The 17854-nt window shown below is 30.6% G+C and overlaps 1 protein-coding gene across 1 annotated transcript in view; it reads left to right on the top strand.

The window, feature by feature from the left end:
- The window catches only part of LOC127901237 (kunitz trypsin inhibitor 5-like), a 36840-nt gene extending 21127 nt beyond the window's left edge, over window positions 1-15713 (top strand). Inside the window, exon 2 of the mRNA XM_052438112.1 lies at window positions 15637-15713. Coding sequence (XP_052294072.1) covers window positions 15637-15642 — 6 coding nt within the window. The 3' untranslated portion in view covers window positions 15643-15713. The remainder of the gene's footprint in view (window positions 1-15636) is intronic.
- The last annotated feature ends 2141 nt before the right edge of the window (window positions 15714-17854 follow it).

Below are 17854 nucleotides of genomic sequence, written 5' to 3'. Positions count from 1 at the left end.
GAATTGGTTGGCAACTAAGAAAATATCCGAAAGCAGCCAATACGTCACCCTGATGATCACGAAGAATACCACCTGCTACAGCTATTCCGGGGTTGCCCTTAGAGCAACCATCCACTGTTAATTTTGCAACCCCAGGAGGTGGTCGTATCCAATAAACTAAATGAATTGGTCTCTTAAGGGGAATTATGATACGCAAACCCTTTGTAATCCAAGAACCCAAAACTTCCCGTAGTTGGGAGGGCTTAAATCTAAATGCGTAGCTAGCAAGCCTAAGGTCCAATCCCACCTAGTGGATAATTGCATCCACAGAGAAGGTCTGCGAATCAAACCTGAAAGCATTGCAAGCCTTCCAAATTTGCCACAAAATAAAGTATGGAAGAAGGATGCAAATATGACTTCGAGTTAGTGCACACCATCTCTAATAACAAAGCAAAGCATACGGCGTTAAAAAAACCACATCTCGCACACCTAAATTTTGCCAAAAATGAACCCATATCAGCCTAACCCGTGGGCAATCAAGGGACAAATGCCGAAAAGTCTCAGCCCTATCACAAATACACTAGGAGACCATACAAATTCCTCTCAAACATAAGGCATCATTAGTAGCCAAAAAATCATGCAACAGCTAATAGAAAAAAAAAAACTCTAGAAGGGATATGTCGCTGCTAGATAAGCGAAAAAAACATCATCGCTCTGTCTAGAACAACGCACAAGCTCCCACGCTATCCGCAAATGAAATAGGCCATCATGGTCTAAGCCCACCGAATTATATCAAGTTCTTTACTAGAGATAGGAACTAATAGAATTTGTGCAACGATCGAAGAAGGTAACACATCTTGGAGCTTAACCTAATCCCATATTGTACCCCGCCAATAAAAAGAAACCAGCACCCCATAAGCCATTGCAGGATTGTAGGAGGCCAAAAGGCAAGAGTCTAGCCAGCAATCATACCTAAAACTACACTCCCCACAACTGACCAAATTGAACATAATCATCTCTAAAGAGGAGAGGTGGAATGACGAACCTGAACCTGACTTGTTTACACTAATGAATCTGATGTCTTGACTCAGAATCGCCCTATATGAATCGGTTGAAGAACCTCTCTAAACGTTGTACTACAACCGTAGGTGGGCAAAGAACATGAAGCAGTTATAACGACATAGAAGACAACACATGTCGAATAAGCACTAGCTACCCACCAAAAGAAGGCAACCTATTGGCTCATCTTGAGATCTTATCCCTAATTTTTCGGACATATCATCAAAATGAGAAATCTTAAGATGCCCTGTAAAGACCGAACACCCAAGATAAGTGAATGGAAGCTGACATCGTTTAAAGCCAATGACTGAATGGACAATAGCCTATCGTAAAGTAGAAGCCGAAGTTCTAATGAAAAAATTACTTTTGGCTTGATTAATTAATTGCCACTGAAGACTCGATTGATTCCCATTTAAAAAAATAACAATATCATCTGCATATCTTAAATAAGAGACAACAATAGGTATGGTAGAACAATATCGCACAGAAGGATAATGAGCGTATATACAGTCCAAACCTCGAGATAGAAACTCAGCAGCAATGATAAATAAATGTGAGGAGAGAGGATCTCCCTGCCTGAGACCTCCTTTAAACTGGAAAAAATCATGGCCAACTCCATTCACCAACACTGAGAACTAACGACCAAAGATGGCTCGTTGAATCAAAGAAACCCACCACTCCGAAAACCGAAAACACCGCAACATCTGAATAATAAAAGACCATGACATCCGATCATAAGCCTTTGCCATGTCAAGTTTCAGCACCACATTATTTCCCCGAGTACGGTGGTTGAGATCATAGACCAACTCCTCAACCAAAAGCACATTATTGTGTAGAAGGAGAAATAAGACGAGGCAACAAAGGGGGAAATCTCAACGCAAGCAGTTTGGTTAGAACCTTGTTATTGACATTACATAAAATGATCGGTCTAAAATTTATCCAAGATGTTGGGGACGACTTCTTAGGAAAATGAGTCAATAATGTACTCTGGAAACCCTTAGGCATAGCTGAACCTTTGAGGAAATCAAGGACAACCTCCAATAAATCATTGCTAATAATATCCCAATAGTATTGATAAAATTTACTACAGAACCCATCAGGACCCGAAGCACTGTCAAGATTAATAGAGAAAACCACCTGCCTAACCTCATCCATATCTGGCTTTCTACATAGATTCACATCATCCCCTACCGTCACCAGAGACGGAACAAAATCAAATAGAGAAAACCACCTGCCTAACCTCATCTATATTTGGCTTTCTACATAAATTCACATCATCCCCTACAGTCACCAAAGACGGAATAAAATCAACGTATGACTGCTGAAACTGACTAATGCCAACTGTCAATAACCCTTGAAAATAGTCAACTGCAGAAGCAGCAACGACTGATGGCTGAGAAATCTATTCAGAAGAAACATCCTAAATTTGATAAATATGAAAACGTTGACGGTTTGATTTTGAATATCTAGTTATACATCTTGTATCATCCTAAATGATTTTACAATAAGTTCAAACGACTATTACCTAAACTTAGTTTCAGTTTGCTTCATATAAAGTGTGTGTTATGTATAAAATGTTCAAAATTAATTGAAATTCCATGATCTTAAAGTCTTAATAATATACAAAATTACTCGTGATTACATTTATTTATTATTAAGAATTATTTAATAAAATTATACTAAGAGAAATAAAACAAGAAACTTATTACAAGGACATCTTCATCAGTTTTATTTTCCATGCAAACGATCCAAATAAATGCCTACCTTGAATGGCTTTTCTCTTATGTAACTTATACCCTCTCTATTATCTATTAACATAAAAATCAAGAATCTAAATAGCACTGCTCAGAAAATTTATTTTAAATATAGCCAAGATCTATATCAGGTTTACAAATGAGTAAAAGTTATGCTACAGATATCCACAATTGGAATATATACATAGTTTATATTTAAAGTAATAGATTGTATTACGTGTCATCATTTAGTTAGTAGTGTAATATTATGACACTAATGAAGGATTCAACCAATACATTACACCTATCAAATAATGATGGTGACATAAAATTGTTTACAAACATGAGCAATAGCCCGATGACTAGTTATACCCTAGATTAAATAACGTAAATTCTGAAAGATTCTACCAATTAAAAATGGTCTAATTAGGACACGTCTTAAAATCCGCATATAAAAATTTGTTGGAAAGTGCCCAAAATTCCCAACAACTTGCTAATTATTTATTTATTAAATCTATTAAATTTAGGGGTTGCAAAGTGTAAATATACTTTTTATTAATCCTCTACTTTTTAAGATTTAGGGTCAGTTTAGGATTGCGGAGCCTGATGAAATAAGTTGCTTGTATTGTGTAGTTAAAATAAGCTGCTGATTAAAAAAGTAGCTTAATGTTTGGTAAATTATGTTGTTACGATTATTGTGAGTTTGAAAAGTAAAGTACATGCGTTTGGTAAGTTTTATTACGAAAGTGTTGTTTTCTTATATAATGACCAAAATAGACAAAAGATTTTAATTGCTTGTTATTTTTAGAGTATGTTTAATAAATTATTTAGACAAATCTTTTTTTCTTAAATATATAAAATTACATTAAAAAACTCAATTTAAAAAAATCTAAAGAACTTCACAATCTATTACATAAAATATTTTCCATTTCTTGGGATCCAGAGCCATTAGTATTGTGATGCTCTTAGATTAAAAATATAAATATATATAAATTAAAATTTAAAAGCCATAGTTATGAAATTAGAATATGAACTTACGGGATCAAAACTGGAGAGAATGTACGTAGTTATGACGGTAACTAAATTGTGACGGTAATATGATATCTGATTATTTATATATTAGAGTTTATTAATAAGTAATATACAATTGTCTTTTTATTAAACTTTAGGGCTATAATAGGAATTTTAAAAAGGTGTAGTAGATTATTAAATAAACTTCTTATGAAAAGCAACCTTTTATCTGCTTTTAAAAACTGCTGACAAAATGGAAAAAATTATGAAATAAGCTGATTTTATAAAATTTATTAAACACTATTTTTATCAAAAATTATGAAATAAGCAGCTTATTAAATTTCAACCGCAATCCCAAACTGGCCCTCAATCTCACAGTGATTAGTAAAATCAAGAAACTGAAAGTCATTCCACCGCGACCCTATGGACAACAACTCATTAGTTATTAGTTAGTATGGATCTTAATTTTAGAATCTCCTTTAGTTAAAAAAAAAAATGGCTATGTTGATGTAAAATTTTCATATAAGATAAATATTTAGAATCTTGGACCTCCTTATAAGTCTAAAAAAATTATTAAGCCATTTGATTTAATAGTATAAATATTATTAAACATATGCCTTGAAAATATTGTATCGTGCAATTATGTTCTTCGTTTTTGTTCTCAATGTCTGGTTTGTTCTTGATTCTATGTTTTACTTTGATCTCGATCAAAGATCAAAGATTTGAAGATTTCACTTGTCAAGACTCTGAAATTCAACAGCTACAAAATATATCTATTTCTTTGTAGACAACAAGACCATCACTCAACTATTGATCTTCTATATGATTTTCAGTTGATTTTTAATAAAAATTTATAGCTAAAAAAGGCCCCTTCTACTCTACCAAAAATAGAAGCAAGTAAATCTTCATTTCATTAAAATGATTGCTTAATTTTTGAAGCTGTATGTCTAAAACTGCATGAAATAATTCGACACACAAAAGCAATGAGGTTTGTAGGATTAACCTTTTTTCATATTCAAAATAACGTGTAAGAACAAATATGTGATATTCCAGTTATTTTTATAACTTGATAAGTACTTTTTAAGGTAAATCAAATTAAAATTAAATAATTGTTATTATTAATTAAAATTTTATAAATCAAATTAAAATTAAATAATTGTTATTATTAATTAAAATTTTAAAAAATTTAACTAGGGGCTTCAGCCCCTAATAATCCAAATGTGTCACCGCCATTGACCCCAACAACAAATTTACTAGTTAATACCAGAAAATGTTTACAAAATCCGCATGAACAATTCTCTCTTAAAACCTTGGTTTCTCCTTTTTCTCTTTAAAGACAGCCAAGAGGGAAACACTAGAAAGCTTTACAATCAAGAACTTGACACTAGGAATATCACCAATAACGTGTACTTTAAGACCTAATTCACTCATTTAGATGAGACAATAGTTCTTAGAAATTATAAAGGAAGTTCACTACTATCTTTGATTACAACTTTGCTCTTAGGAATTGTCAGCCTAAAGGGCTACACAATGTAATTTTGATGATAACAAATATGTGTCTTAAGAGATTTGAAAAATAATATATTTCACATTTTCACTGATTCTTGAAGGATAATGTTTATGCAAGTGAATCAAGTAAAATCAAGTTCAAGACATTCAACAGACAACGGCACAATCAAGAATAAAGTTTAGAGCTCCACAGACTCATTATTGCAACAATTCTTGTAAAGACTGTATGATTTAATATATGAATGGTTTAACATTTGAGAAGTTCAAGATTTTGTTTAATAAATCATTAATTTTTCATAAATCAAATATTTTACAAGTATAAACTAAGTATTTTATGAAGTTAGATATTTTTCAAGATGCGGACTAAAATGAAAAAGTTATGCAATCTTTGATTTTAATAAGTATTATTTTGAATTTTGAATTTGGATTTATTTGTAAACATTTGAAATATGTTGGGCCATACTATAATTTATGAAAGTTGAGGACTTGAGTGTAAATCTTAAAAATAGACAGAGAGTTAGTGGCTAACCGCCTGAGGTCTAGCGGCTAGCCGCCTGATGAAATTTTCATATTTCCAAATTTTGGACTAAATTGAAAAGGTTTTGAGAACTTTGAACTCTATAAGTATTTTGTTAAATTTTGAAAAGGACTTCTTTAAAAAATATTATTATATATTGGGTCATATCATAATTTTAGAAATTTTTGTTATTGACAAGTATTATTTAGAAATCTGAAATTGGACCTATTTATAAAGTTTTATGACATTTTGGGTATAGTATAATTATAGAAACGTTTGGGAAAAAATATAATTTTGTTAACAGTATTAATGTACTAAAATTCAAATTTAATGGTAACTTTACTGTTCTAAAGTGAAGAGACAGCTAAAATAAGCAGTTAGTCGCTTGCTTGCTGGAATTTTACTAAAACGGCTAATTTGTGGGCTTTAACTATAAAAACTCAACTCCAACTTCAATTTTAAGACTCTTGCAAGCACCAACAAGTTTAAACAACATATTTTGAGCTTCCAAATTCGAAAATCATCATAGATTAAATCTTCATTGAGCTATCAATTGTACATCCACTCTTAAAGAGAGTTTTTTTGTTGTAATTTTTATTTTCTCATTAAATTTGTGAGTGTATAAGTGTGAGAAACACTTGGGTGAAAAAAATTGGGCAATAATCTCTTAGTTGTAAAGATTCATTGACACCTAGGAAGTCAATTGTAAAGAACTTGAAACCTTAGAAGGCTTGGATAGTGAAATTCTCGAGTTTGGTTGGCTTGGAGACGTAGACGTAGGCGATGATTGCCGAACCACATAAAATTATTGTGTTTGGTCTCTCGTCCCTTACTCTTTTTATTATTGTGCTTTATTGAATTTATTATTTTTTATTTGACTAAGGCAATAGATTAAATTGTTATGCGAATTGTTTTGCATAAGTTTCAAAATCTCAATTCATTCCCATTTTGGGTTGCATAACTAGCATTTCAGGAGTATCATCCTACCTTCCATCAGCTTCAACCTTAATCAAATAGTCATACAAATCCCTATTCACATTAACTCATGACTTTAAATGTAAGAGATAAACACCCCAGGGCAAGAATCCAATAAGATAGATAGAGAGAGAGAGAGAGAGAGAGAGAGAGATTTTGATCGATAATAACTCTCCTTTTTTATTTTTTTAAGTTTTACATAATTTTTTAAATGGTTAAGAAATAGTTATAACATTTTAAAATAATTTTAGCTTTTCACTAATAAAATTTTTTACATCGTTTGTTAAATCTAATGGTATATATTTGTTACATTATTGATGCCTTGAAGAAAATGTGGAATCACCCATAAATTTTATGGAAAAATTACAAATTCATCCTCAAATATAGGTAAGAAAAACTTATACATAACTTAAATGGTTTATGACACTTACGTAGCATTTTATTTTTAGGTAGCATTTTTTTTGTCTAAAATTTGAATGGGTCTGAATTTAGCTGAAGTTTGAATAGATCTAAATTTATATATCTGAATAACATGCTTGTTTTTCATTTTTTTATAATAGAAGATAAGTGTTAAGGTGTTTGTTTTTTAAAAGAAAACATCTAAAATATTAAATTTCACCATATATAACCTCATAAATATTACCAATACTTGTATTTATTGGTTTAACTAGTGAAACACATGAGAATTTATAAATAAACATATTAGTACAAAAACATTTGATAATGTTTAGCTTAATAAAGCATGGAAAATAAAATATATATCTAACATGTGTATTGTTTTAACAATAATATATACTATTATAATGTTATTTTTAGTTCACTATATTGATGTTTTTTTCTTGTTAATTATATAAGTCAATCAAGAATTGTTTAATCATTTGAATTAAACTTAACTTATTAAATAAAATTCAAAATCTATTATAAACATAGTAAAAGATGGACCTAGTATAAAACACACTCACATAAAGTTCTATTATGTTTAATGTTCTTATTTAAAAATAATAATAATAATTTAATGCACGTATATAAAAAAAGGGGATAAGTAAAAATATAATAAAAGGATAATTTATATAGGAGGAAGTAAATTTATTTAATAGGGGTGTTAATGGTATTAATGAGAGAGAATATTAAAGTTTCATTCAGATACTTTACTGTTTAAATAAAAATCAAAATATTTAATTTTTTCCATTTAAACCTAAACATTTTATAATCAGACATGAGTGATAGAAAATAAATAAAATAAAAACTGTAAATGTCTTAAAATAATTAAAATTCAAACTTCAAACAAACAAACAAACAAAATCCCTTACGTCCTTTGAATTTTATAATACCAAACTTAACTCCCTTAGATAAACAATAGTTGATATGTTTTGTTAAATTATAATAAGAATTCCAAGTTTCACTTAATTAACTTAAGTTATTTTACACACTATAGAAAAAATCATGAAAATGAAATATTTTGTACGTTTGATGACAATATTATCCTTAATAACCTAAGTTAATTACCTAGATTTTTAATTCTTTTCTATTTTCATATTTTCTTGGCTTCAAAATTGAAAAATGTAAATAAATTAGGAATATGGTACTTGAAGGTTTGGTGGAACTTTTTTTTTGTATGATCAATCGGAGAATATATTGTATTATATAAGAAGTAAAATTAATTTATAATTCATGATGTGGTGAAAATGGACTCAAATGAAAATTTTATAAGAAAATCTAATATACAATAGCTTATGGTTATGCCGAAATTCTAAATAAAATAATTAAGTAATTAACTAAATTTATCAGCTACAATATTGTCATATCGCACATACAAAGAAAATTTCAATTTATTAGATATTTATGACTTGTAAAATAAGTTAAATTAATTAGAAGTAATATAGATTTTTTTTATTAAAATTTAATACAATATATCAATTTCTGATTTTCTATTAGATTAAGCAGTTAAATGTAGCATATGATTAAAAAAAAAAGTAATAAGTGTTGTACTTTCAAATTTAAAAGGGTAAGTGTTATGACATATTTAAATTTGAATGTAAATATTTCATGAAAGAATCTGTAATTTTTTTTAATATTATAAATGAATGATCTTACTAAATTACAATCAATGTAATCTACAGCCTTTCTAACATGACACTGGTGACCCACTGACATGGCACAAATTTTTACATATTTACAAGAATTATAGGTTACATTTGTTGTAACTTAGCAAAATATCTTAGGCAATTAAAAGCTCAAAGATCAAATCATCAAATGTACGGATCTTGATAGTTTTGGCTCCACGTGAATGTTGAGAGGATCCTCCACCACAGACATCAGCCGTTCAAATTAGATAATGAGAAGATCGCATGGCTATAAATGGATGGAACATTCCGATAGTCACCAGTATCTCCATATGTCGTACGCTTCCGTGATTAAGTAATGACGTCATGTCCTGTGGACCCCATGCTACACTACCCGCTGTGTTTCTCATTTTCACTGCTGCGTTAGTTCAATGTCATTCAAACATGTTTACCACGCTCTCTGCTTTCCAACATTTTGTTATCGTAAAGAGTGACTGAGCCGAGCGTCTTTTTCACACTCGTCAAATCGTGTACCTCACCGGCCCAAAACACGAACTAGCCAATGATTTTATACAGAAGTTATGCTTCAACATCACACTACCTCAACCCCATCTTAGTCAGAAATTTGACACCACCGTTGGATATCTTACTTTTGTTGTCATTGGTCCCACCACCTGGATAAATTAATGCATTTTGATTGTTTTGAATGAAAAAATGTTTTAAAATTTAATTTATATTTTATTATTTTCAATCAAGATATTTTATAGTAAACTAAGAAAACTTTTTATGTGAAAATGATTTTTATACTTAAAAATTTTGTTAATCTTGAACCATTAATTTTTTTGAAGAAAATTTACTTTTACATCTAAAATATTAAAATTTCCATTGTGTAACGAGCTTTTGAAGGAAAATAAATATATTAAATAATAATTTGAAAGGTCTTCCAACAAAATTGACAGCTATACTCCTAAAGTTTAGAAAAATTATCATATAGATATCGTAAATTTTTAATAAATAGACACTAATACCTTTTAAGTACAATAATTAAAATTTGACTTCAATTTTTTAATAAATACAAATATAATATAAGTAACTTAATTTGTCTAGTAGGCTAATAATATTAGGCATTTTTACATTTATTTTAATATTATATCTTGTTTTATCACAAAGTATTAGAATAAACTTGCAAGTTCATAGAGCCAAATAGAATTATGGTCAAAATACGATTTTGATGTACTTTATTAAAAACTTAAAGGTTCTCATGACCATTCCCTAAACTTTGGGGAGCACAATTGTCCTTTTTCCAAAAATTTATTAATTTTAAACTAAGAGCTCTTTAGAAAACAAAAAACTAACTAGGATCACAAAAAAATAAAAATAAAATAAAATAACTACTTTTTTACCATTATACACCTTATTAGATGATAGTCATGTGTCGGTCACTAAAACATGTGTCAAAAAATTTCTGATGATAATTTATATATGTCATAGATTTTATGATGTATTATGTGTAATAGATTTGTTATTTTCATATGACAATTGTCTATCATAATATTGTCCATCCATAAATAATATATGTTATATAAAATTAAATATTTGGTTGCAATTGATATTATATAATTTAAAATGGTAGACTTTTAGTTTGGTGGGAATTTATAAATTATATTGCTCGGAATCCAAATTAGTGTGGAAATTATTAGATAGGTGACGGTGGAAGAGAAAAAAGTTTTTAATTAGGTCAAGCTTTATTCGAACTGTTCCATGATAGAACACTACTGATGACCGTACGATCATAAAAATAAATATTATTATAACTTTTTCTTTTCTTTCTTTCTTTTTTTTTTTTTGTTAGAAGTTTTAATTACTATACAACCATCCTTATTCATTGACCATGACTCGCTATCAAGCTCAAACTTTTTAGTTATGCTCAACAAACCTTTGGATTATATTATAATTAAATAGGTTTTCTTTTTTTAATTTTTCTTCAACTACTCAAGGCTTTTTTTTTTTGTTGTTTAAATGTTAGAACAAGAAATCTTTTGGTGAAAACTATCACCTATAATCTAAGACCATTCATTTTATATAACTAAGAATCAATAACAAAATAAGGAAAAGTGAACCTGAATCTATAATACTAAATTACTCTCTATGGTTGTGGTTTGCCTTCCAATTCAATACGTTCTCCTAGAAAATTTTTTAATTTTTTTTGCACTCTCTCTCTGATGATAGGATGTCAGAAAAAATAAAATGATACATGTGACCTAGGGACCATGACCATTTATATAGATAACTTTTTCTATTATCTTCAGGTATTCCTATTTCAACCAGTCGTAAAAATAAAAATTACCCTTAAGTCTCTACACATTAAAGGTCTCACCTTATCAGATACATTAAAGCCTATATTACTGTAGACCTTAATAGATCACTTTTAATTGGGTTTCACCATATATAACAGTCCGCAATACATAATTATTCATGTATAATCCCAACATTAGATTAAGGATCTAACAATGCTAGATTAAAAAATTTGACAATCTCTCATTTGGGCTATATATGTAACCTTATAATTAAGCTTTGTAAAAATAATTGTATGAGCTCAACGTTACTATTATTATCAAAATGTATCTATAATCAATAAGGTCTATCAATTATACCAATATAGGATCAAAGGCGACATTCGTTACAACTATTATAACTCGTTTCATAAATAGTCACTATGCCTAGAACTAAAAGACATGGATTATAATGTGGATGTGTAGCATAGAATTTCATGCAATGTGGACTTAACATGCTTATTTTCAACTGGTTTACCTTAATCCTTAGTGAGATCAAAGCATATTAAAATTAGAGTGTGAATAAACCAAAACTTTATTTCTATAGAAAATAACCTAAAATATCCATAAACTGAAATAACTGAAAAATGTCTATATTAGATGAGAATCTAAAATCACAATCTCCAACTAAACTAAATATCCTCTAATAACATGACACCCATACGAATAGTGTGCTCATGAAGCATCTTGGGTGGCAATACCTTAATAAGTGGATCCGCAATCATAGAGTTTGTGCTCACATACTTTATACACAACTGCAAATTCTGAATTCTTTCTTTAACAACTATGAACATGATGTCTATATACTTTGACTTCGTCAAGCTCTTGTTATTGTTGGAATAAGGCATTATTGACTTATTGCCACAAGATAACTTGAGTGATTTATCAATACCATTTACTATTCATAGTCCCATAACAAAATTTTGCAGCCACATTCTATGATTAGATGCTACATAACATACTATGAACTCTGTTGCTATTGTTGAAGAGGCTGCAAGAGACTGTTTACCATTCTTCCAAGAGACAACAACCCCAACTAGTAGATAGATGTAGTCCGATGTGGACTTCATACTATCTTGGCATCCAGCAAAATTAGAGTCAATATACCTGATGATCTCAATCTAATCTAGCCTCCAATCTAATATTTGAGCATGTAGCCTTTTGTTTTTTGTAAGTACCGCAAGACCTATTTCACCGCTTTCCAATAGTCTACTCTTAGATTACTTAGGTATCTCCTAAACATCCTAGTAAATTATGCAATATCCAGTCACGTACAAACTTGAATACATATTAGACTTCTTACAACTGATACATAAGGAATCTTCTGCATTTCTTTCACCTCAAAATTATTCTTAAAGCACTGATTGAGACAAAACCTGTTCCCTTAGCCACATGGGTATCACTTGGTTTGCAATCTTGCATGCCATATCTCTTGAGTATCGTTTTGATATAACTCTTTGGTGATAATCCAAGAATACATTACAAATGATCCAAGTGTATCTGTATGGCTAATACGAAAGAGGCTCACCAAGATCTTTCGTCTTAAAATTTTTAGCTAGAAATCTTTTAATGTCGTGAGATAAGCCTATATTATTGCTGACAAGCAAAATGTCATCGATGTATAAAACTAGAAAAATATACTTACTCACCTAGAACTTATTATTTATGCAATCATTGATTAAATTCATCTCAAAATTGAATGAGATGTTCACTTAATGAAACTTGAAATATCATTGTTGAGATGCTTGCTTGAGTTCATAAATGGTTTCTTAAATTTACAAATCATATTCTTTGGGTTTCTTGACACAAAATTTCTGCTTGCACCATATAGATATTCTTATAAATGTCACCATGGAGAAACACTATCTTCACATCCATTTAAGTTATAAGATTGAATCCTGAAAGAGTCTTTCAAAGAAATTGGAGAGAAAGTTTCTTTATAGCCGATACCTTCGTTATGTGTAAAGCCCTTTCTGAAAAGACGCGCCTTGTACTGCTCTACATTGCCTTTCGAATCTCTCTTGGTCTTAAATATGTATTTGCAACCAATAGGTTTCATACCTTTTGGTAATGAGATAAGATCTCATACGTCATTATCCTTCACAAACTTCATCTCCTCATTCACGCCATCAATCCACTTCTAAGAGTTAGAACTTAATTTCTATGTCTTGATAGTAATTGATCGGATTATCTTCCATCACTCCAATGTTTACCTCATTTCTCTAGTGGATCTCCTTAATAGAGTAGGTTCTTGAGATGGTAGAGTTTGTTCTTCTAGAGCAACTTCTCATATAGGGGCATGAGACCCTGATCAATGCCAATAACACCTAAAGAAATATCAACATATCCCTATTCAAATACAAAGTCCCTAGCCATATCACACTTGCAAACTCGACATCCTTAAAGAATTGAGCATTTTCCAACTCAAAAACCAACTTAGTCGTGGAATCATAAAACTTGTACCCCCTGGATCTTTCAGAGTATCCAATAAAAATAACAACTCAACTGTTTCTCATTAAGCCTGTAAGCCCTTACCTCAGCTAGACATCCCAAACGTGCAAATGTTTTAGAATAGACTTTTTTCTCGTCTAAAGCTCGTAAGGGGATTTGATAGTCGCTTTAGTTGGAACCTTGTTAAGGATTAAAATTTAGAAAAAATTATAAGCCGCACGCCCTAAGTTTACATCTTATGAAATATATTACAAAAGTTTAAATTTATTTGATTTTCTACTCTAAGCTTGTAATTTATATCAATCATCCAGTAAAAAGTTCACACTGCTAGAATACTTAACAGAATTTAAGTGAAATGGAAATTCTACCCTTCAATTCAATTGAATTTTTGACTTTCATAAATACTAAAATTTAATTTAGCTTTTTTTACTTAAGAAAATGAATTGGCTAAATTGATTGCGTGTCCACGAATTAGGTTAGATTGTGTAAATTTGTGAAGATAAACTGAAAAGACAAACTATAATTTTTTTTATTTAAGGAAAATATTAGAGTTTTAAGTGTATTTAATTGAATATTGATTATCACATTTTTTTTTAAATTTAAACTATTATTTTATTTTGAAAACTTAAGATGAAAAGTTAAACAAATTAAAAAATTTGTAATATTTTCTATAACCAAGTAAACTTAGGGTGTACGGCTGTTAATTTCACATAATATAATACTAAAAGACATCTCCATATGAACATAGCCAATAGATCTGCTAGTAACATGTTTTGATAATCTCTTGTATGTCTTTTTACATCTTTTTTTTTTTTTTCAAATTCTTGGTGCGATTTTTATATAAAAGACATGGCACATGTTATGCCTCCCTAGACGTATGCTTTATCATTTCTTTGCTACTTTAATTTTTCAATAAACTCGTCACTTGACCAGGCCAACTTTAGCTAAAAAAACTTGTTCTTTTAAGAATAAACATATAGACCATGCAAAACAAAATGACGAAACCATCAACAAAGACACAGGAATCAGATCTAAATTCCGTTAAATTTAGTCTAAGAGAAAAGATAAGGGTATTGACTTCTAACTTTAAACTAAAACTTTGACTTTCTCATCAAATTACGCTTTCCATAGCTTGAAATTTGTATTAAATCTTCTAATCAGGCTGTTCTGTTGGGGGGGGGGGGGGGGTGGGTTACAGGACACAAAGCAGAATCTGATAATTCGCTTATGTCTTATGGGCGGCCATCGGCTTCTCGAATCGGACAGTCAAATCCAACGAACATGCTGTCCGTCAATTAGGTATACTAGCCTAATTCTATAAATTTGGTCTCATAAGGGATATTTACACACAACAACAAAAGATAAGAACAAAAACTATAACGATATAACAATGAGAAGTACGTTAGTCTTACCCTCGCTGATCCTACTCTTTGCCTTCACTGCAACGCCATTGCCTGTCAAAGGCAATGCTCAACCTGATCCGGTGCTGGACATCGCCGGTAAGCAGCTCCGAGCTGGCAGTAAGTACTACATCTTGCCCGTTACAAAGGGCAGAGGCGGCGGGCTTACACTTGCTGGCAGAAGCAACAATAAGACATGTCCCCTAGATGTTGTTCAAGAACAGCATTCATTTAAAAATGGTTTTCCGGTAACATTTTCGCCCGTTAACCCTAAAAAAGGCGTTGTTCGTGAGTCCACTGACTTAAACATCAAATTTGACGCTGCAACAAGTTGCGCGCAGTCCACAGTGTGGAAGCTTGACAATTTTGATGCGGCATTTGGGCAGTGGCTTGTGACAACTGGGGGAGTTGAAGGCAATCCCGGCCCCAGAACCATGAGAAATTGGTTTTAAGATTGAGAAGTTTTTTGGTGATTACAAGCTTGTCTACTGTCCTTCGGTTTGTAATTTCTGCAGAGGTTTGTGCAGAGATGTTGGCATTTTTATTAATGGTGGGGTGCGGCGTCTGGCTTTGAGTTATATTCCGTTCAAAGTTGTGTTTAAAAAGGTTTGAAGATCGAGCTGCTGAGAGCTCCGCAAATGCTTCCAGTTAAAAATAAAGTTTGTTTTCTTTTAAGCTTGTACTCATGCTTTAATAAAAGAATAAATTAAGTTGTAATAATAAACGTTGCATCAATTTTGCATGTCTATGAATAACAAACTAGAAAATAGAACCGCGCTTCACGCAGCTTTGAAAAAAAAATTTAGTATTATCCTTTTTTCTTAATTTACACTTGTGAGATAGTGGGAGTTATAGGGAAGCTAAAGGTTGCTAACGAGAGATAGTGGGGAGACTAAGAGATATATGTTATGAACATCTATATTTATTTTAATAAATTCATAACACTCCCTCTTTGATGTTCATTATAAAGAATATGTCTTATTAAAATATTTACATAATTGTTATTATGTAATAACAATCAAATTAATTATGAGAAGATGAAAAGTCAAATTTAAAAGAAAATTTTTCTATTTATTAGATAATAGAAAATATACAAAGACGAGAAATGGTAATGCCACATCACCTCCTCAAGTCCCAACTTTATATATATATAGATACTTTTTTTCTTCAAGTGGCTATTTTGGTTCATCATTTTCCTGATTGGTGTCAACATTTTCATTTTAAATTACGAAGGAGATTAAATCATTGTGATAGTTCAATTCCAGTAAGAAAAAATTAAATCATTTGTACAAAGAATTGATAGTTCATAACAATCTATGAACTTGACTCGATTATAGCATAAAATATGTAGAATTAAAGAAGCCAACCATGGGACTGTAATGAATAAACCATACATTGATGATATAAGGATAAATTTTCTATAAAAAAAGAGATTGTTAGTTTTCTCCCTACTAAAATAAACATATATATTATTTATTTCCGTATTATTTTATAATAAGTAATAACCACTAGGCACCATTCTTTAATAATATTACTTTATTTTATTTTCGAATACACTTTTTTTTAAATTTATTATAAATTAAGTAAATCATATAAATTGAAATTAAAATAAATTAAATAAGTTGAATTAAAATTTGTTTCGTTTTAAAGTTATACGCATGCTTTAATAAATGAATAAAGTCGTAATAATAAAAGTTGCATTGATGTTGCATGTTTACGAACAATAAAAACTTTTCTTCGTGTTGGTATTTTGGTTAATCATTTTCTGATTAGAGCCCACATTTTTGCACCAAATGTATTTCATGTGTTGCATTTGCTGTATCTGTTGGGGAAAAATCAGGTTTTTAAAATATTATAAAATATTTTAAGGACCGCTCTTATATAATATATAGGAATACGTAATCCAGAAATCGTACATTAAAAATCTGATTTGGCTTTTTCCGCTGGAGTAATTTAGGCTCCTAGATCACGATCCGTCACCACCACTCTTATTTGATCACGATCCATCACCACCACGCTTGTTAGATCACGAACTGTTACCAATGATCCTCCAGGTTATGACTTAGGTTCGATCTGCACTTGATGTGTGGGCACCTTTATCACTACCAAAGCAACTAGCACGAGAAAATTTTTCTCTCAACAATAGATAGAAAAATCTTTTTCTCTGATCTGTATAAAGTGGCTGCCCTTTTTTTCTTTAGAGAAAATAAGCATTTTATATCTTCCTTTAGTGAAAACCCTAGGCTCCAAATAATCAAAAAATAAAACTTACGTTACTTGCTTTTTCTATAGGGGACCTACCTTGTAAAATAACATAAGGCCCCTTATACACAAGCTAATTAAATGGAGCCTCCCACTAAAAGATATATTTAGGCTTTTGACCCAAATAGCTAGTTATCTTACTTATTAGTCCAGTAGTGGTGCAATCAATTAAATGAGCTAACTCGAGAATCATTTGGGAACATACAATAGTGGCTATAACAATCAGCCCTGTAATTAAACTAGCCTACACTAAAAGATTGGAATTGACCTCCATAATTGTATGCTCGAATAATAATTCGTCCCAAGCCACATTGATTTCTTTACTGCACAATCGTTTATACCATATCGTTAATTAAATTGATATCTCAACTGTCCAATCAATTTAATAACATCTTATTCCTTGATACTTACTAGTTTTCTCTAATGATCATCTTCAACATACTAAATATGTTGACACACTCTGGCCAGAGAATTCTATGATCAAATGCCAAAAACCCATCAAGAGATGTGTTGTACAAATTCTATATTGTTAATCCATAACTTCAATACTCATAATTGCTCC

This window comes from Citrus sinensis, chromosome 3 (assembly GCF_022201045.2).
Source record: "Citrus sinensis cultivar Valencia sweet orange chromosome 3, DVS_A1.0, whole genome shotgun sequence".
In the NCBI taxonomy this organism is placed as follows: Eukaryota; Viridiplantae; Streptophyta; class Magnoliopsida; order Sapindales; family Rutaceae; genus Citrus; species Citrus sinensis.
Note: the sequence above shows the minus strand (reverse complement) of the source record. Positions and strands in the feature narration are given on the sequence as shown.